The 22,732-nt window shown below is 37.9% G+C and overlaps 1 protein-coding gene across 1 annotated transcript in view; it reads right to left on the bottom strand.

Moving 5' to 3' along the window:
• The window catches only part of LOC112952155 (rab GTPase-activating protein 1-like), a 35,854-nt gene extending 13,403 nt beyond the window's left edge, over positions 1-22,451 (bottom strand). The window contains exons 1-6 of the mRNA XM_026044967.1: positions 22,396-22,451; positions 20,916-20,997; positions 16,674-16,787; positions 9,285-9,359; positions 6,400-6,525; positions 4,891-5,034 (exon numbers count right to left, since the gene is read on the bottom strand). Of these exons, the coding sequence (XP_025900752.1) occupies positions 4,891-5,034; positions 6,400-6,525; positions 9,285-9,359; positions 16,674-16,787; positions 20,916-20,997; positions 22,396-22,451 (597 nt within the window). The remainder of the gene's footprint in view (positions 1-4,890; positions 5,035-6,399; positions 6,526-9,284; positions 9,360-16,673; positions 16,788-20,915; positions 20,998-22,395) is intronic.
• Between the last annotated feature and the right edge of the window lie 281 nt (positions 22,452-22,732).

The raw sequence follows: 22,732 nt of genomic DNA, 5'->3' as shown, positions 1-22,732 counted from the left end.
GGTGCTTTGGGCAGAATAAAAAGAAAAAAATCAAAACGTCAAATTCTGATAATTTATATACATAGACAGGGGGAAGCTCAGGCTTTTCCAATGTGCAAGTACGGCCAATTTGAGTTTTGTAAATATTATTAAATACTGCAGGAAGTCTCAGTACAGATCTGTATCTGCTTAAGTCCAGCTTGTAAATATATGCTGTCACTGTTCTAGAATAGATTTTATTTTTAGCAAGCCCAGTCTCACATCATATAACAATTTATTAAAATATGCTCCAATGAAGGGCTAACAAATGCAGATGTGACAGATGACAGTTAATTCCAAAAAGTTCAAGTTTGCTTCCCCTAAAGATCTACAGATGACAAAAAATTATACACAATTTTATTTAATTCACATTTCACCTGAGTGTAGATTTAGAGAGGAAGCGGGCTCATTCCTGACAATTCCTCAGGAAGTTTAACAAATTAAAATGTTAATCTGCTCTTTTTCAGCTGAACTCCCCTGATGGGATCACAGAGGTATTTGACAGTGACAGATAAAAAAAATAACCGGCTTTTGTGATAGCTGCTCCTGAGCTCGTACTAACGCAGAGCGACAGCCCAGCACATCGTYTGAGCGATCCCATACGGCTCAGTGTTTGCTGCCACATCCATTTTTCAGCGAGACGTACCTAAAACAGGCGTCGACTCTCCAGTGCCAATAATTATCATTCTTCCCACACTGCCGTTACTGCATTATGCAGCAGGGCTCCAGTCGCCATGTCCAGCCAACACAGGGCCACATTTTTCCTCTCCAGAGGCGCCCACTTACTGGCACCGAGTCACATCTTGTAAGATTTTTAAAAACACTCATCCATCTCCATTATCTGTGACAGTTTCCCAAAAGTGACCGTGAAAGTTATTTTATACAGAATCATGTGCAACACTTCATAAATAAAGACCAGGGAAGTGCAGCAGGTAGGTTTAAATTTGCAGGCCTTCCATTGCTCTGCGGTCCTGGGAAAAGTAGTTTCACTTCTCCAGTTTTAGATAAATTATCAATACTACTGAGAAGTGAAAGGGATGCATCTCCTTCCTTTGTCTTGATCATAAAATGGCAGCACATTAGTCCAACTACTATTTTTTCTAACAAGACTATGTGATTACTGAAGCTAAAATATAAAAATATCTGTACTAGCCCAGAACAAGCAGTATGTAACAGTTACATACTTTCCTCTTAAGTGGAGAAACAACCCTTACATATTCTATATCCCAAAGAACCATACATGCTAACAGCCACACAGACTCAAAAGGCAGGTTACTGATGAAGCCTCAGCATTTTAGGTTGATAAGGGGATGACAGTTCGAGTCTTGCACATTTGAAATTTTGACAATTTTGCCTCTACTATTCTAAGCATTTTCTAAGCAGAAAGTTTAACAAAAAAAATCACAAAATGTTTACAGTTTGCCTATCAACCGACTTTTTCTCTAATGCCTATTTAAGATCACTTTTCAAATACATGTTTTAAGCCTTAATTTTAAATTGTAAATTTTAAAACATAAGACAAAGTTAAATGGCAACTCCATGATCTTCTGCATCAGTGCCCAGGGACATCTCCTACACTGAGGGCAGCTCTATCTAATCCACATACATGTTGTCTAGATAAGTCACTATTTTTGAGGGAGACTTTAAATAAAGAATTTTAAAACCAGTAAAAAGAAACAGCAAAGCACAGCAGGCTCTCAGAGAATTCAATAACGTCATGTTGATCGACAAGACTGACAAGTCCAAATACAACCCTGAATCTCGTCAACAACATTGTTCTTCACTGCCAACAGAAATAGCAAAAGAGGAGGAGATGAATGAAGCAGTTGAAGCAGGCAGCTGAAGGGAGCCTTGCAGAAAGCTCTCCTGATGATGCTGACATGTTAAAGCTCATCTACTTAGCCAGGTTCAGGAGCATCCAGTTTGCTGTAACCCCTGGAAAACTGTCAGCTGGATGAAGGGGTTGGCTGGTTTGCTTATGGGAAGGCAGACACAAATTAAGCCTTCCAAGGCACCTGTTGCCATGGAATATCTCTGCAAGTCCAAAAGAATCTTCAACATTTTGTCACAGGAAAAACAGACACCAAACCATTTCCTGCTGACAGATTCTCTCCTGTAGCTCCAAGGCTATTTTCCTGGGACAATATTCTAAGCTCACTAGAAATACGGGGATTGACTCGCACCCTCAGTAGCTGTACATGCAGGAAAAAAAAGGGTCAGAAGACGACGCTAGGGTATTAGGACTGGAAAATATAGAGGACTTTTCAGTTTCAGAAACAACTTCCAAATCAGTATGAATTTGAGAAAAAAATTGTTCTTTCTAATGTTTAATGCGGGAAGGATGAAGAGACCTTAATAATAATAGCACATACTAATCATTTTAGTAAGATTTTTAAACCTTCTCAGCAAAAATAAATTCTCATACAGCAAAATCATCTATTTAATATCCCTTCTTGCAATTTTTCTCCCTATTTAGCAAATCTCCCTTCTTCATTTAAATAACATTTTGCAATCCATCCTCTCACATGCACATACACACTGCTATTTTCTGGTCCCTCTATATCCTCTGCATTGTCTTCCTCCCCTCACTAATAGAGAAAAAAAAAAGGAAGAAAAAAGAAGGGAAAAAAAGAACAATAACAGTAATTTCAGCAGCAAGCTACATTAAATAAATGTCGCCCAGTTTCCATCAATTTCCCTGTTTCTCCCACCACCCAACTGGCTGACCCCCACCTACCTTCTGCCTGCTAAGGAGGTCTCCTTTTTGGCCAGCTGGCCAACTGGCTACAGCAACGTCCCCAACCCGGATTATCCCTCATCATCCACATGATTATTCCCCATAATGACATGTATTATCCACATTTACGAACCAGGGACACAAATCCCCCTTAGAAATTCCTGGGCACCACAAAATGTTAATCCACAGTGTGAATAGTTTCCCAGGAAGCAGAGAACCTTCCCAGGAACAGGCAGCTTGGAGGACCCATTCAGCCTTTATCTGGTTTGTTTTAAATACTATTTCTTTCTCCCTCTGACTTTTGTCTTCCATAAAAATTTGGTTAGGATGTAAACATTTTGTCAATTATAGGGCAGAGACAAGGAGAATGCATAGTCAAGAAGGAAGTTATAGGCTATTTAGCTTCCTTAATATTCATCCATATTTACGACAAATTAATAAAAAGCCTGGAAACTTGATTAAAAAGAAATACCATGTAGCTCACTTGAAACACTTCTGCTTTCTGAGAATTTTTATTTTAGAAGAACCCGTTCCGCTGTTAACAGCTGCAACCGTTTTTCCCCTCCTTCCAGGCACTGGAATTAGAGGCACATCGCTATGCCAGAGACAGGCAAAGAGCAATTGAAGGCAGACAAAAAAATACTTTTGACTGCTCCCTTGCTCCTTCTGGAGGTGGATGGGGCATGCCCTTTCACAGCATTATTTCAGGCTGCTATTGAAGAACTTCTTTCCTATGCTGTCTGTCCATGTCCCTTCAGATTTCCTTTTTCTCCAAGGGTAAGAGTCAAATAGGTTTTTATTCTATTATAATTTCCATCTGTGCTTCTTGGAGGAGCTCAGAGTTGTGGGTTATTTCAGACCAGCCGATTCCTGAAAACTAAGAATGCTTTTCTGCTGGTCTATGCTCTTGTCCCACTATGTAATACCTACATCCTGCCTCACTGTTTCTCAAGAGGTCTACGTTCATCTTCTCATTTAAAATCAGACATCTTAGCCATTCTGCTTTATTTTTAGCTGCTGTAAAAGAGGTTCCCCATTAGTACTGTGGAATTATCCTCCAGGAATGCTAACAAGCTTCCCTTTCCCYAGCAAATTCCCATTTTGATCTCGCTTTCCCCTCTCTTTCACCTCTTTTTCCAGAGTAATTCCTTCAGACATGCTGAGATAAACACTGACAGATGTGACATGAATACAAATGTTTTAAGAGTTGTTGCTTTTTTTCATTTGAAATATTAAACCTGGATTAACCGTGACTAAAAGATTTCTTCAGCATATTTTATCATCAAGCTTAATATAATAAAAGGCACAAGAGCTTCACACAGGATGCAGCCATACTGCTAGCAGAATCATCACCAGTACAAAATGATATTTTATGCTTTTGGAAAACAGTTCCTTATCAAGGTCATTTCTGAAAGCAGCTGTACATCAGGAACTGAAAAAATAAGATATGCTGAACTGATAGCAAAAGATCAAATCTACACCCCAGCTCCATCTCCAAACTAAATCCACCAACAAATCCCAAACAATCAAGGTATTGTGTTCACCTACTGCTTGACTACCTCTACAAAGAGGAGGTCCAGGGCAGGAAAATTAACAGGGCTCCTCCCTTCTTTTTACCTTCTCTATTTGCTTACTAAAACAATTAAAAAATTGTTAAAGAAACAGAGTCTAAAGGGAAACATGTTTAGATGGAAAAATGAGATAATTTCTCCTTTACTCCCTTTTGCACTTGCTAAGTACATGAAGACATGAGACTAACAAAGCTCCTTGCAATATTCTTCCCATCTCCAGACATTCTGAATTGGAAAATCAGTTTAGAGCTTTCCCATCAAGAGCCTACTTGCCAGAGAAGGTAACTTCAAAAATCAGTATCCTTAACTCCAAATCAATTATTTAACAAACAAAATGAAGATGTGTGCACCAGAAATTCCTATGTAGACTCCCCAGCAAAGAATAAGGCAGTTCAGAATACTAATTTTAAAACCAGTATTACACTCAACATCTCATCAATTTATATATCATTTCTAAACAATCTAGTTGCATGCTATTTCAAATTAAACAATAAAATGAAATCAAAAGTTTTCACTTAGAGTGGAGGGAGGAGGTCTCTCTTATTCAGGCTTATGACATTTTACCTCACAAAGCAGTAAGTCAATGATGTGGAAGACCATGCAGAGTGGAAACTTGGCAGTAAAAAGTGTGAGAAACCACTGGGATGCATACATATGAGCTTCCAAATTCAGGTCCAAGAAATGGCTGTACAAGTCAGGTAACTGCTCCTACAGTAAAGGGAAAAAAACCAAATGCTTCAGTACTACTCATCAATCTTCTGAGTTCATGATAAACATCGTCAGCGAGCACCAGGTTGCTAAACACTGAAGAACAGAACAAAATGAAACCTTGGCTATTTCTCAGCAAAGGAAGTATGTTTCTGCATAAATTTCAGTGTCCGTGATTTTTGAGATAGCTGCTAGAGATTCTGTTCTAGAGAAGGTACACTAAGATTTTAGGGAGAAATTACAAAACTGCTAGATCTTAAAACAGAGGAAAGAGAGTATTTGAGAGTATATGTGTATGCCATGCATGTTGCATATTTTAAAAAGCTATTTTGGAACAAGAAGTTCAGCCTGCAGACCATAAAGCACCGAAGCATGTTTCAACTTTCAGAACTGCATGAGACAGTTTTTCTAGCTAGAAAACAAAGATGAGCAATGTAAAATTAGCCTGGGAAATTCTAGTGTATGTCAAGAACTAATACTCCTTCAGTAACTAAATAAACGCCTTTGTAAAGGTATGTAATGTAAACATTGAAAAGATCATGAACCAAAGTAAAATACCAATTGAATTAAGATACCAGATGAATTACTATACTACTTGCTCTGCAGAAAATATGCTTAAATCAACTATGGTCTGTACACATTTTTGTTTGTTTTTAATAAACTTCATGGAAGGAAATATGATTGCCTTTATGGCGTGGGCAGCTCAGCCAAAGAGCTAGCTTTCACTATGATAATAGGACAACTGGTCAAAGTTTACACTGGGCTCTTAAGAACAGCTCAATAGTCAAAACAACACCTTCAACATCTTACAATGGTCCATTTATGTCTAGATATGAAATAATTACATCTGAGAAAAAGCAACAAAGTATTCAAATCACAGTAGGATCTACAAAATGACCCAGCTCTTGATTTGTATTTCATAATCAYCACCATGCCCTGATTTGCCTGACCTCTTAACCACCAGCACAGGCCACAGAAAGTAGGACACTGGTGGTGGCAGCCCAAAAGTTTCCCTGAACTTAAAAGAACATAGAAATTCTCCTAAGTGACATAACGAAATAGACAAGGGAGAAAGCAAGCAGAGACAGGAAAAACATTCCTACTCTGCTTGGACACAAAGATTATCACTAAGACTTTGTATTTGAAAGCCAAAAGAAAAGAGAAATAAAATTGATTCACAATGTTTGGACTTAGATATTACACTTCTCTGTAAATGGGGCTGATGTATCCAAGTTTTGGTTCAACCACACCTCTAAAATGAGAGGTTTTTTATTGTCAGGTAGGTTATATAAAAAACCTTTAGCCTCTTTATCACACTAGTATTTCAATTTATGAAAGTATAAGAATTTTGTAACCTGGCCCCACCTGCATCAACTTCTCCAGCTGGAAAAATTTGCAATGGAGATCTTCAAAATTATTTCTGTAGAGGTCCCTCAAGCCGTAGTCATACATTATTTTCACCAATACACAGAATGCTTGCTCTTCTGGCATCTGTTTGGAAAAATATACAAATACAATTTTAAATACTAAGCCAAAGTTGGAAGGTCCTTACACTGATACTCACATATATCCACACTGAAGTCACTTACGCAGGATGGATTTTAAACCAGGGGTATATTAAATTTTTAATTATGGCACTCAGTATTTGGAACTAACCAACTATAATCAAGGGAAATATTCTCCTTGATGAGCACCTTGATCTGTCTCTACGAGATTATTTGAAGAAAATGTGAGATCACAGTATAGGTCCATATATGYAGACTTGGCTATAACTGCACAACTGTCACTGGTATCTTTTCACCAGTATGCAGGATTACACAATTCTCACCTACAGGAAGAATTACAAAATAAACAGCAATCCAAGATAGAGATTTCTACTGAGAGAGACTTAACTGGGAAAAGCATTTGAGAACACTGAAAGATAACTGTCCCTTATTGAGAATMATTGGTATTTATTTTCATCCAAACCCCAGGAAGGCAAATGCTCAGAAGCCTGGCTTCCCAAGGCCAATACTGAAATACAGCTTGCCTTCAAAACCTCATCACAAGACTAGGGGGGGTGATTTCACCCATTGATATTGTGGCCTTTTCAGGTTCCTAATCTCTATTATCACTGTATTTCATCTTGACCAAAACTCCTTTTTCAATGGAGTTATAGTTTGCCCCTTAATGTGGTTGCTATGTCAGCCATCTGAAATCACATTGACTGGCTTGAGCTCACTAAAAGCTGAATTTGTATGAAGGCTTGTATCAAACTTCCACTAGTCCGACATCTCCCTGCTTTCTCCTGCCTGCAGGCAATGTAATAGTAAGATATGGATAAGCAGAGTCACTGCAGACTCCAAATCAGTTCATCAGCCACAATAAAAAAAAAAAAAAAAAAAAAGGACAAAAAAGAAAAAAAAAAGCCTTTTACAGGTACCAGATTGCTACAACTGAAAACAATTATCCAGTATCAAGAGTGACAACTCTTGACCTTTTAGCATATCCTTCGTTCACACCCTAGCCAACTCCTCAGCAAATATCAGCAATAGATAAAAGCTCAGTATTTTCTTCAAAGAGAATTTTAGTCTCTTGATATCCACCTCCAGGGCTTCATCTTTTATAGTTTAGACTATGATTATGTTCTGTCTCCAGGGCCACAGTTGAAGCAGATGCTTTCATTTTCAGACAGCATATATAAAAGCAACCAGCAATCGTCAGGAAATGCCAGATGCACTGCAAGTGATCCGAGCGGGCTAAAAGSACCCAGACCGAGCTGTTGTGAATCTCAGATCTCTCTACCACAATTCTAGCTGGATAGAATGATCCCCCTCTGACAGAAAAAGGCTGCTGACTAAATTAAGGCAAGAAACAGCTTTAGGCTGACCAAAAAGCTTAAGTTTGCTATAAAACAAGCTGAAAGCTTTTTCTTTTTCCCCCCTCTTTTTTTTTTTTTTTGAAAATCTAATAGGAAAGGGAATGTTATGAATGTTCTACTCAAGAGGGTAATTGCCAGTTAGTATTCCTCCTGTGCAGGACAATTTSTTCTAACTCCAGAAACACTAGAAACAAAGGGGAGTCTAACAGTGACAGTGGATGACTAAATGAGGGAAGACAAAATATCAGTCAGATGTTAAAAATGTGACATCCATTTATTTCTAAGCAACTCTGACATGGATTATTTTTCAAGTGGAAATTAAAAGTCTTTCTTTAGGTAAGTTTTTAATTGTAAAACAAAAGGCATAGATATGTTCATTTTCACCGTATGTGGGACTGCAGTGTGACTAATTTCACATTCATCTTGAAGAAGCTAAAGCTCTTCTGTAACACTGGTAATGTGCTCATTATATCTGAGAGACAGCATAGATCTCTTTAGGAATTATGATTTATAGTTAAAGTGACCTGAATTTGATTTCGTGGAACTATGTAGGCAACGTATATTTATATTCCCAACAGCCCTATACAGAACCACAATATGAAATGACTCCAATCATGATTAATAATTGATTAATTAAAGCCTGTCAKAGAAAGCAGGCAACAGCATAAATAATAGTGGTTGGGATTTATATTCCCACTCCTCCTTCATATTCTTTGTAGTGTTCATACAACTTGCATCTATTGCTTATCCTGTGATACATCAAATTTACTTCGACTGCAAATACAAAAAAAATGCACATTTTTCTATCTGTGTATATAAACACACTCCCATATGTATTATGAAGCAAAAAAAAAGGTTTTTTATAGTTTTTGGTTACAGGCTAAAATATGGTTCAAATCAAGTTTTCACTCAAAACGTTTTACTAAAGGTTTCTAGAAGAAAAAGGGTCACAGAGAATTCCTAAGACTCTGTTCTGGTAGTTGCCCTGAAATTTTCTCCCAACGTTGAATTCGTCATAAAGGCAATGGAAATTTACCTACATGATAATCAGATTAAAGGAAAAATAGAAATATATAACAAAGGGATTTAGGAATAAAATTATTTCATTTAAGATAATCTCTATTGTTAAAAGCTGAAACACTACAAGACACATTACTTCAGCTACTACAAACTGTAATTAATCTTGACTTAATGAATTGCCTAGAGAGATGAAACACATTCACAGCAATAGAAACCTTTTATACACTATTTGCTGACAAGCAACAAAAGATAATGAACACAGACAAATAAACAACAGTTGATACCTGTCAAACAGTATGCTACAGTATTACTGCTTTTAGAGCTGCTTTGGTTTCAAAATAAATTCACTTTCATTTTGCAATTAACTCACATGAAGAAGTAACACAGCTGCAAGGAAGGATTGTCCCTGGCAATAGCCAATGTCTTCATCATAGACAGAATAGGCCTAAAAAAAAAAAAAAAAAGACAAAAGTCACTCAAAAATTCAGATCTATGTATGCATTACCAAAGTCATTTTAATCAATGAGATATTCAGAATACATAAGGCTATGAAGGCCAAAAAGATGAAGAGGGGAAATTGTAACCATCCTTGAACAGGCTTTCAGGACACTTAAGGTAGGCATAGTTCAGCCTTACTCTCTCACATGCAAAATATTTGTGTACATATACATATGTATGTACATATGTATATATGTGTGTATGTAAACATATTTAATCATGAAAATATTTAGATGCAATTTCCTTTCACTTAAACCTGGGATAATTATACCAACATCACTACTGCGATAATGATACAAGTCTGAATTAAGAACTAGGCTAGAAAAGAAACATCTTACACAAATTAAGTCTAGGACACAAGGATGCTGGCTAGGAAGCCAGTGAGGATTATTGCGGGCTGACAGCTTCATCAGAAACAACCTTCCCATGTCCTCACTACCCTGAAAAATGAGTAAGACTCATTTTCCAATGGTAAGACTGCTGTGCCAACATGAAGCTTTCCTGAGGGAAAAAGCTTTCCCAAGCTTTTGAATGCTGAGTTCAGGAGAATAAATTTAATTATGCACCTTTCAAACTTCTTTTGTACTTTAAAACATTTAAAAATATTTTAGAATCAAATTTGATTTTTTTTCCCCCCTCATGAGAATGTGAGTGAGTCTTTTCTTTTTTAAATGTTGGAAGAAGCCGTGAAGCAGTTCACAGTCTTGACATTAAAAGAGTTATCAGTGACGCTCACTAAAATAAGGGTTAGCATTTCAGATCAACAGCACAGCAGTTAGCCCAGGTCACTGACAGATCATTTCCCCCAAATTATGAGACACAGGTTATAAGGAGGTAGTCCTTCCATATTCTGACTTTTTTTTTTTTTTTTTAATTAAATGAATGCTAAGACCATAGAAAAACTGAGGAAAAAGCCTTCATTTTTAATCTCACACAGATCCTTATTCTTATAAGTTTTTAGGTGACCTTGTGGTCACCATTAATACTAGAGAAGATGTCCTTTACAGGGAAGATGTGATATGGTCCAAAATTAAAACACTGTACAATAGCTACTACACATCACATGCAGCACAATGATAGGATTTACATGGGTATTTCACACTGGCTTCTTTTTCTGAAGAAACTATTTATACTAAATAACACTAATATTTCTATTATATCCACATGTCAACCTCTCGAGTATGTCTCAGTGTGCTTTCATTATCGCATCTTCAGAAAAAAATTAAGAGTACTAAAACTAACACACATCATCCTTATTACGCCCAAATTATAACATATCACATCTTTATTAGAACTACCCTCTAAATATATGTGGGGCAGATAAGAGAGCATTGGGGACTGCTGCATCCTCATSCTCTGCCCCTGAGGGCCCTGCTAACACTTCTGCGCCTGGGAGCTGATGAGAAGCCTCCCTAGGCCAAGTTCTGTGGTTAATAATAAATAATAATAATTCAAGTAAGAATTGGAGAAAAAAATAAAGGCRATTCAGGAAGAATATTTTCCCTTTRTTTCTGTGTCCAAAAATCTACCAGGATATAGATGTCTGCTATTTCTTTAGTATGTCCAAAGATGTTTGATTTTTGCTTTTGAAGACTAGCTGTATTTAGAAGATATGTAATATAACAAGTAACAGATTTTGCTGCTTTTTTCATACCAAGTAAAAACATTTTTGTTTTTCTTAAAGAAATCTAAGCTGTAAAATTAATAGGAAATGATCAATTTGTGTGAGTTCTCACTCTTCTGAGAATTATTAACACAATAGCTAATAATTTGCTAACAACAGTAGTGAATTAATCCAAATAGGTTTTATAGTAAGAGTTTAAAAATCATCACACTGGAGTAAACAAATCTCTTCCAAAAAGACTATGGGTAAGAAAAATCACCAGAAATGAAAAGGAATTCCTTCAGAGAGGATGGAAGAGGCTGAAATTGTGGCCAAAGGAGTARAATGCTGTGTGTGGGGGACCCCAAATTCTGCATGTAAAATATAAAAATATTTATGCAGACTGAGATATATTCTCCTAAATACATTTCAAAGCTTTTCAAAAAACTTCCAATGGGATTTTTTCCCAAGACAACTTGTGGAAATGTCAGCGACGTTCAAATTATTGTTTTCTTCTGTGCCTCAGGAATCTCTGATTACAGTGTTTCAAATAAATAAGATTTAAATTATTYTCTCTCTCAAATAAATCTATTAAAGCCTTACTTAAAACCTACTTTAACTCATTTTAACTAATGACCAATTCATCTACAGAATTGAAGCCTGTTTAATAGCTATCTGTGTGCTGGGAGAGATGAGAGCTTCGTCTCTCCCAATATTTAAAAAGCTGAATAATAAGGAATACAGCTCAAACTCCAKGAGAAATTGGTTTTCATTTTGTCTGCATCTTCAAGAGCATGAAAGATCATTGCTTGTGCTTGTTTAACGTTCAAACATACCTGAAACGGCAAAAAGTCCAGTGCTACCTAGCAAATATCAGTAATTCAATTACATTAATTGCAATTACACTGCAAACTGAAGAGAGCCCATAAAGAATACTGCCACAGCCTGACTGCACATCCACATCACTGTGTGTTAGCTGAAGCTGTATTTTTAGAAATTATTTCCCCGCTAATGGAGCATGGCAGAGAAGCAGCTACATTTTGCCCATTGGGCCTCCTGCAGAGGCGTAGGCACCGCAAGGGCCACAGAAGGGAGCTGCTGCCCGGCTCGTCCCTGGCAGGCTCCTTCCAGAATAGCGCTTTTATGCTCTTCCCAGCACTCAAGATGCACAGGCCTGACCTTTTTACTAGAACAGACTCAGCAGAAAATCCATATGCAGGAACAGTCCCACTGCTTCCTTGCTGAGCCCAGATGCAGAGAAGGAACCTTATTAATATGTAAATTGAAGAAGACAAGATAACATTAAAAAGCTTTTGCATGAAACAAGACAACAATATTTACTAAAATTGCTCTTCAATGCACAAGTGCAGAATATAAACAACTAAAAATAGATGAAAAAACTTTCAACTGATTCTGCTTATGGCTTTGCTTATACTCTAAGAATGCAACAGCAAACAGCCTTTGCAACCAGCTAAACCAAAGTGGACAAATGCAGCAAATGCCTAGGAGGAAAGAGAGAGACATTGCAAGGAATTGAAACTAAGAAAGAAAATGAAAGACACAAAATTTACAGGGCAGTGCTATCCAGCAGCATAAAAACCACTGGACACAAAAGAGCAATTCAACCCATATTTCAGTCACATCATCTACGGCTAAGAAAGGTCAAATCTAATGGTGGGTCCCATTCAGTATTAGCTTTGCCAGAACGAGTTCATCGTTCCCTCTGCTCCTCTGGATACCAACAAGACGACATTGAGACAACTACTGAAACTAAGCGGTTGGTGTCACAGTAACCAACAACTGGTCCTATCCTGCATGTAAAACCTTCTGGCAGCTACAGCTGGCACWGCAATAAACTCCGCATTTAATGAACCAAGGAGACAAGTATTCAGTAACCAAGTGCTTCATAACACAGATGTTCTCACACCTTTTTCACAGGAGAGAGAAAGAAAACAAACACACACACACTTAAACACTAAGACCAGCTTTGGATCATTGAGATTCACCAAACCAGGGAAGGGTTATATTTATTTCTGCTGCTTGCCCAGTAAGATTGTTAACTGAGAAACAGATTGATTTCTCTGCAACATATTGCATTTCCCTTATTAAAGTCTCGGTGGTTGTTTGTCAAATAGGAGTTACTTTAATCAGAAAACTAGAGAAAACGTGTCACGTTAAATTGTGCACTGCACACGCTCCAAGCAGTGGAGAGGACTCTTCTACCAAGTGCTTTGATTCCCTGAAGCATTAGGATGTTAACTACATATGTAAGTATGGAAGTAGGTCAAGAGCATTATTCTGTTATTCAAAGTAACATGGAGAAGGAACTCTTCAAATACACCTAGAATTTTCCTGGTATTGAAACAAAAACAGCCTAAGAAACAGAAGTATTTTTCCAAAGATGTCTGCTCTGTACAAATCTGGCTCATCTGATGTCCTTGGGTGAAATCACAAATCCAGAAGCCAAAGCTGCTAGCTCTTCCCCTCTCATCGCTCATCACCATTGTCAGCCTTCAAAGTTTATTTTTAGATGCTTTGTTACACAAACGTTCTTCAACAGAAGAAGTTTGCAGCTTGCTCAGCTTCCGGCGCTGTGCAGGAGAGCCGCGGGGAAGGAAGGAGCGCTGCAGCGCGCGGCCGCCTCCCCGCTGCCTCCCATCGCCTCGCGTTGCAGCGGTTTTTACCTGCCTCCTCTAGGACAACCTTTTTCTACCCTCATTCAATCATCTCATTATTCAAATTCTTTATTTTCACCTTAGAAAAACAGCATGAACACCCAGTATCTCCCAGTGCCTCGATCAAAAGTAATGCTGCAAATAGAAAGATGTCAAAACATTATTTCCCAACAAAGTTGATAAGCAAATTAACTGTTTTTTAAACATKCTTTCTTTAGAACTCCCCTCTCAAACTCAAGGCCTAATTAAYCACAGACAGGTCATCTGGAGACCACATGGCCAGGGCCATTTAGGGAAACAGCGCAAGGGTGGTGCAAGACCAGAGAAAAAGGGGCTATGTAGAAAGCTACATAAAAGCTAAGCCTGATCCCTGGAACACTGGCAAGTTGGCAGGAATCATCAAATATAAACCCAACCCCCTGAATAATGCCATGGGGAAGATTTACTAGGACTGTTGTGCAAGGAAGCAGAGCTTCCCAAACCCTTTGAATAAGCACACAAAAGATCCAGTCCATTCAGCTTACTGAGATTTCTGAAAAACCTTCAGCAACATCCCTGCCAAATGATTTTTAAAGAAACTAAACCACCGTAGCAGAAGGTCCTATTATGCATTCAGATAAATGATTAAAGGATAGGAAACAAGAAGGAATAAACAGYAAGTTTGCATCCACAAAAGCAGTGGTGAGCTAACTCCCAGAGTCCTACACAAAGAGATGACGGGGCTGGTACTGCTGAAAATATTCACCCATCCTGCACAAACCACGCACAGTAAGGTAACAAAGTCTGCTGATAACGCAAGGCTGTTCAGAGCAGGGAATCAAAACCTGACTGCAAATATGCTATGTGGGATGTTTTCTTATCAAGAGAAAGTGGCAAAATGGCAGAGGTGATTCAACTGCTGATAAAAGTAAAACACTCTGAGGAAACAAAAGTAGTCTTCAACTTGTGACAGATACTGCTAGTTGTGATCTAGACCCTTTCAAGAAATGCAGGGATAAGCGGTGAAGGTTCTTACTCTGCAGAGAGAGAGGTCCTGAGAGTGGGAAGAGTTCCCAGGCTTTGGAAAACAAATGATATACTTCATCCTTATCAAGRGAAATTCAGAAAGAACAGGCATCTGTCTCTCTCAAGCTGCCTGCTAGATAGAAAATTCCTCTAAGTCATTTCTAGTGAAACCAAATTCATCTCTATCTTCTTCTCCTCTTTACTAAATAGAATAGACTAAGCTGCTTGAATTTCTCCTTCTAAAGCGTGCTCTCAAATCATGGAATAGGTCTCATGGATCTTCTACAAATTCTTTCCAGTTGTCTTAAATTCTGGACACAGTAATCAAAATCAAGAGCAGCTGCATCTGTGGTGAAATGCTGAGGAACTTGAATCATATTATTCCTATGTCAGATTCATCTAACATCCTCTTGCCCTTTTTATTATTTAACATTTCTTCTTTCTGTCATCTGCAAATCTTTATCAATTTTTTGTTCAAGTGACTAACAAATGCATCAAATAAACAAGTGTTTGTTTAAAAAACATTTAACGCTGATAATTAAAGACCTCCTGGCTAGCTGCTTGTCAAGTCTTTAATATGTAATTTGTTCATATTCTAACTTGTCTAGCAGCTACAATTGTGCGTAGCATCAGACCAAATGATCTACAGAATTTTGATAAAATTACTTTCACCCATGCTGTATTTTCTTTTTTTAATTAGCTTGTCAAAATCTATTTTCAATAAACCCATAGGTATTCATTATAATATATTTTCACATTTAATCCTTGATAAAGCTGAATGCCATTCCATCATTTTTCATTTAATTGATATCAAACTGACAAGCCGACAATTACCTGCATTGTCCTAGTTATTCTTGTTAAAGATTGACATGAGAACATTTTTCTCATAGCCCTCATGAACACCTTTCATGTTCCAAGATTAGTGTGAAATCAATATAATTGGTCCAAAGTCCTTTATGCTCCTCATTTATTTTTCTAATGTGAATTACCTGGGACAATGAATTCAACAATATCTAATCAAAGCAGCTATATTTAACATGTGTCCAATTATTATTTGAACAGGAGACTATCACCACAGCATATATTTAGAGAACAGCAGTATGTATTATCATGCCCCAAACGCAGGACGTTGTTTACTGAACTGCTGTGGCTGTGCTGCTTGTTATTGACAATTCCATCTCACAAACATCTATCTACCTGCTAATTCATTGGAGGAGAAAAAAGAGTAATAAGGAAAAGGAAGAGAAGGAGAAATAGCTTTCTTTCCTAAAGCTCTCGTTTATTCTACATGTAAACAGATGTTAAAAAAAGATAAAAAGATAAAAAGGAGAAGGAATAAAGTCACAATCAAAATCTACAATCGGCAGCAGTGGAACCCGTATCTAGCTGCAATGTTCTTTCTGCCTCTCTCCTTAGCAACATGTCTGTCTGTATAACCCAGCCCAGTCTGTTCCCTTAATACCTCAGCTCCCTCATCTGCAAGTTGGAAATATATATACACACACACACACACATATATAGATATTCCTTCATTAGAGCTTATTTGAGAGCTATGATTGGAAAGTTATACCGACATACTGTAAAAGGATCACCTAATCTATTCTCTAGCTATTTAGCTCATGAAGGGGCTTCCTTAACCTCACTGCAGTGCAGTTCTCTGGGCTGCTCTTTCTCTGAAGCCTCTATCAGCGAAAAAAAGTTCAGCGGCTTCACACACCTACTGAAACAAACCTTTGACATCAACCACCCCGTTAGTAAAGCTAGCATGAGCCTCAACTTCTGATAGGCATCTTAGGAGACATGAAATTTAGCACGACAGAAAAACTACAGACTTCACAATCAATCTAAATAAAGCTTGAAAATCCTACTGAGTAGTGTTTTGGATGAGAACAGATTTACCRGGGGGGAATATTAAATATACTTAAATATATAAAATACTTAAGTATAAAAACACTTAAATTCAGAGTACTGACTGTACCTTACAGATTTTGTATAGAGATTCCTGACCGTCTCCTTCTGTATCTTTGAAATAATCATGTGCTGGAAACGTGCGATGAATATCTCGGGTAATGACACTCTCCTGAGCAGAATCCTGTAAAAAGAAGAAAAAAAGATCCACAGCATTAGCCCGGAAACAGTATAATTACACAGAATACAAAATTCTACACGCAGTCAACATGGATACATTAGATAACTGCTTTACTGACTCATCCTCCAAAAATGTATTTGTGAAGAAACTGCAAAACCTCTAGTCTCAACTGCGGTAATAAACTGTCTGCTTAACAAGAGCAACGTGGCATGTTTCCTGTCCTTCGGGCTCACAGTCCAACTTTAAAACTCCTAGGAATTGAGTAGCTGTTTAATTACAATTGCTTTTCCCCCCTGCAGAACACAGGCTTATTCTATTTTTGTGAAATTAAAAAGAAAAAAAAAATAGACGATCTTTCTGTTAACCTCAGAGAAACCAGTTTTCAACATATATCAACCTACCAAAATATTGTGTAAACTACAAATTAGACCTATTACTTGGAAATGTCCAAGTTTACAACTGAGGAGTGAGAGTGAGAGTGAGAGTGAGAGAGAGAGAGAGAGAGAGAGAGAGAGAGAGAGAGAGAGAGAAATAAAGTAGTGTTCTGCAGTCAGAGAAATCGCATGTATTTCCTTGCTGGTAGAACATTTCCAACTTAATTGCATTTTCACACTGAGTAGCAATTAGCTCAGGTGCCCAAGCAGGGGTGCTGAAAGCCATTTTAGGAGGGCTGAGGTACCCTTGCCTGGAAAGCAACTGCTACTGCATCCTCTCTGCAAGCTCCCTGTGGATGATCTGCATAACCATAGACATTTAAAATGACACTAGATGCCAATGTTTAGGCAACTGAATTGTTCCCTAGACATACCTACCTACCTCTGTACATAAGGAAGAAATTGCTCAGAATGCTGTAATTTTATAAAGAGATTGGAAATGGTTGCAACCAGGATGGCGGGGCGGATTTTCCTCTGTATATGTGAGGTGGTAACAAACTGTCAGGGTTACATCTACAAGACAACTCAATTATCTTCAGCTACAATTACTCTCAGTATGAGAGAGCATCTTCAGGTTGGTAAATGTCAAATGCTGCTTTTCTGTATTACGAGGCTTATAAGCCTAGAGGAAAAAAAGAAAACAATAGAACCCTCACATGTGACTTACAAAATAAATACAGAAAATAAATCSTCTATAAGTACTTTGGCCTTGAAAACAAAGTGAACCTGTTTGTTATATAAACAGGCTGGAGGCAGCTACCAGGGGCATCTCTAAGGTCTAGGTGATTTCTTGCTCAGGTCCATGGTTGTTTGGACTCTTCACCAGGAACGTTCCCTTGTTAGCGTCCTAATTCCCATTTGCTTTGCCTCTGCTAAGGAAAGGAAGACTGCTACGGAAAGGAAAACTTCCAAAGACAGTGAGCTTCTCTATCAGACTCCAGCTATCAGATGGAGAAAATAATCTTGCTTTTGTGCTGTTTTTTTTTTTTTTCAGGTTCCCATCACAATTTTCAGAACATCTAAACATCATGCAACTAGTAACAACCTATTAACAGCAGTCTAAACGGCATGCAACAAAACAAAGAATAAAAACCCAAATAACAAGCAATTTGCTAACCAGGCTTCTTTAATGAGCRTTTTCATTTCTATAGCTTTCAAACACATGGGTGCCTAAACAACTGYAACATTCCTCTCTTACACTGACCTACCAGTTGTGCTACACGTTATGAAATGCCTTAAATGCAGTTTAAGAGCTAGGGCTGGAATACTGTTACTGAGTCCATTTAAAAATCGCTTAAGGTTCTGACCACAATCAACAAAACCAGGTCAAGCAGCAATGTGGTTGAGCACTGCCTGACTGAGGACTATCCAACTTCTAAACTCATATTGCAGACTACCATCTCACAACCTCACACCAACCCTCCAAAAACTCAGCCTGAAAACAAGACCATATCAGAAATATTTCAGGAAGAACGATGCGGTATCACAGATGGATTTGATACAGCTCTAAACCCTTGTGAGGAGAATCGACTCACACAAAGATTTCTGATTTCCTTTCAACACCTTCCTGGATACAGACTACCCTATTCCATGCATGTTCTTCATCCAGCAATGGGAAGGATAATCTAGGAAGTGATTCAGATAAGATGAACTCACCTCAGAKCTTATTCTCTAAGGAACTTAAATACAAACAAAAAAGCATACTTTTAAAATCAGGTTGTTATGTTGAATCTTGCACTGCATTTGTAATACTCTGTTCAAAATACTCTGTTCAAAAAACCCTTTAAGTGTTACAGTCTTGATTAATCCCAAGAATGCTGTTACAAACCCTTTTATTTCCCTTATTTTAAGCAGTTCTGAAAATACTCGAAACATTTGAACTTTGCAGTGTAAACAGCAAATAGACTCCAGTGAAACCTCTCATAAATGAAAAAGAAAAATATGCAGGATGTTTCTGAACCTTCTTCTTTTTCCTCATATCCAGCCCATAACTCACTTTCTCAGACCCTTTCACCTTTAAGTCAGATTTTCTCACATCAATATTACTATTTTCCCTATGAATTCTTCAACACAAACTTGAAAATTTTAAAGAAAGGTTCATATCCAGTGCAGAGATTTTTTTTCCCCCCATATCAAGAAGGGAGATTATTTATTTTTTCTTCTCTAAACCTGTGAGTACAGTGTACAACTGAGTGTGCTTTACACGGTAGACATAGAAGGCGAGACCAAAACCTAATTCTGTGTTAACAACCTAAATGCAAAATTATTTTTTATGTTAAAATAAGTCGGAAGTAGAGCTGCCTTTCCGTATTATTAAGAAGAGATGCTTCTAAAATCCTGGAGAAAAACAATTAAATGATCTCCCAATAAGATGTAATCTAAAAGATAAGATAAAGAGCTTATTCTGAAAAGACAACATTCATCTGAAATCCATAAATTCATGTTCTAAACAGAACAATAAGAAATCTAGAGGGAAGATCTGTGCAATTACACTGGAAAAATATGCTTTAAAATATTTTAGTAAAGTTCCTATTTATTTCCAAATACAATTTATTTATAGCAAGTCAAGGAGCATCCCATCAGATCACGTTGCAATCACTCAAATACAGGTTTTTATAAGATTTTTATTCTTCTGAAAGTTRTGATTAGCTAATTTTTAATGACAAAAACAATGAAAGAACCTAGTGAGGATGTGGGCACATAATCTCTGAAGACAGACTCTGTTTTGTTTTCAAATACAGAAAATTATGTTAAAAAAAAGTTAAAGGAAATTAAGGCTGTCCCTTTTGCTCAAGTGCCTGAATACTTTTGTACATGCGTATTATAAGCTATTTTTAAGTAAGAACATTTCACAGATGCTCCAGAAAGACCTCTGCTCATTTGTTGTCCTATGCTCATTTCTTGTCTCCCTTCTGGAGGTGGGCTATGGTTACACATTAGAAGGGGCTCCTCTAAGTAGTGCCCTGCTTCCTTTGCCACCAGTTTTGGAGAATAAGCATGGCAGGAAGCAGAACAGGGCAGCAGAAGAAAASACTCTCGTGGGCCGTTATCACCTCAGTGCTGTCACTTAATGTACAGATCCTCTCCTTGCCTCTGCCCAAAAGGTTTTCCATGTGAAAACAGGCAAGCCTCTTAAATAAAAGATTTCCTAAGTGGTCAGCTGAGTGTCTTGTATTATATAGCGGCCTGTATTGAAAGCCTGTACTTCGTATAGACAAATGCAGAGCTTCTAATGGTTGCCATAAAAGGAAGCTAGAGTTTTGCTTTGGAAGTTTTATGTGAATACTGCTAAAAATAATAATAATAAATCAGGTCACAGGTGTTTCAAACTTGGCAGCCAAACTTAACAGTACTTCTGACCTCAATCTCCTTGTGCTCCACTTCCCTGGTTAATAATAATTCCTTTTCTCAGTAGGGTGTTATGAAAATCAATTAACATCTGAAGCACTGAAATACTGTAGTGATGAGTCCTGTAGAAATGCCAAAGAGGAAAAGAGTAACTTCAACCTCAAATCCTGGTCTGAATGGTACCCAGTAAGGGCATGAGGCCACACAGTGAAGAATATTAAGAAAACCGAAAAACCTGCTCATTAGATAATCACTACTCATTCTGCACAAAGCAAGGCAGGGATGCTGTGAAGAAATCAAAACCCCCGGACTGTGTGCCATTAAAACTGCACCATCATTATTCATATACATAAGCAATTTTCATATCGAACTTCTTAAATAAGCTCAGTAATCTTATTAAAGGTGCTTCAAGTTTGGTTTTACCATAAATGCTACAAGCAAAAACAGAAACATGAAAGGTAAACACCTGAAAGTTGGTATCAACCTATCTGACTGGATACATTTAAATCATCTATGAGGTTCAAACAGCTGATTTTTCATCTAATTGCCACCTTTGTGCTTCATTCTTTCACCACCAAAAAAAAACCCTGATTTTAGATTCACATTAAAAAAAAAAAAAAAAAAAAAAAAAATCAGTTTTCAGCACCTAAAACAGAAGCCTAGTGTGTGTCATGTTTCTTTAGGATTAGGTCATAGAATCTTTAAGGTTGGAAGGTACCTTTAGAGAACACCTAGTCCAACCCACCCCTGCACAAGCAGGGTCACCTAGAGCACGTGGAGACTCCACCACCTCTCCCGGCAGCCTGTTCTAGTGCTGCTACCATCACTGTTAAAAAAAAAAAAAAAATCCTTAAGTTCCTGTAAAAGTTTTGGTGCTTCAGTTTGTGGCCCTTTCCTCTAGTCCTATCTGTGGCCACCACTGAAAAGAGGCTGGATCCATTCTCCTCATTCCCTCCCTTAGGGTATTTACAGACACTGATCAGATCCTCCCCTCAGCCTTCTCTTCTTCAGGCTGAACAGGCCCAGCTCTCAGTCTTCAACATATATTGCAGTGTTTCTACATACTGTACACAAAGCAAGCTGCTGAGCCACCACTTCCCTTTAGAGAAGGCCAGACCCGAACAGATAGATCCGTTCAAGCTGAAGGGCTGTGCAGCCACCTCCATCCATGGTATGAAAAAGCATTGGCTGCTGCCAGTGAGAGCTAGAGGTATCTTCCATGAATCTCTTCTGCTTAATCTTGAAAAGGCTGCAGATATAAATGCTGGCTTCTCAAGGGGATACTGCAAGATATTATGATACATGTTACTATTTCCTTATTTTGTTCCTTGAAGTTCATGGGTCTATGTATATAGCTCCATAGACACAACTAAGACATGCGGCTCTACTGAAGTGGGAAAAAAAAAAAAAAAAAAAGAGTAGTAACCACCTTACATTCTCTGGAGGACAATTACAGCTAGGCAGTGAACACAAAATATACAAAATAGATGATGTCAGGAAGAATGGACTGAAAAGGAGCTGGGTAACCAGTAGGTAGTGCTGGTAGTTCCCCAGTTACTACCATGGTCCTCCCAAACTCCTGCCTTCAGTGAAACCTGCCAGCRAACACACTCACATGTTATCAGTCCCTTCCTCTCACCGCTTTCTATGCACATTATCACCCTCATGGTACACGTGCAATCCAACACAATATCCCAGCGACCATACCAATGCACCAACCCCCTATTTCAAAGGGGGTTATTCCCTTTGAAGTTATTCCTTCTACAAATTTTGAATAAAAACTGCTTCAACTATGCTCTGTTCTTTGGCAGTATTTTTGTAACACCTACCTTGTAGTTTGGTTCCACTCTTTTCTATAAATAGCTTTTCTCTCAATCATCATCATCTTTTATTCAGCTAAGAGCATGCAATACTCTAAGAGTACTAATTAACAGAAAAGCAGAAGCAGAAAAAACTGAAAGGATTACTCAAGAATTTATTTTTTTAATAGCAGTTACTTAACAGACATTTAAAGTGAAAACAGTGTTTTAAGTTAGTTCACTGAAGCCCTGATGAGCTGAACTTGGTAAATCCTGCACAAGGAATCAAACATCACCTCTTACCACATGAGCTCCCATTCCTCTCAATTTGTTTTYGACTCATGCAGGCAGGTCTTCATACCCCCAA

Source organism: Nothoprocta perdicaria, unplaced genomic scaffold (genome assembly GCF_003342845.1).
Source record: "Nothoprocta perdicaria isolate Ctin4 unplaced genomic scaffold, notPer1 scaffold_392, whole genome shotgun sequence".
Lineage (NCBI taxonomy): Eukaryota > Metazoa > Chordata > Aves > Tinamiformes > Tinamidae > Nothoprocta > Nothoprocta perdicaria.
Note: the sequence above shows the minus strand (reverse complement) of the source record. Positions and strands in the feature narration are given on the sequence as shown.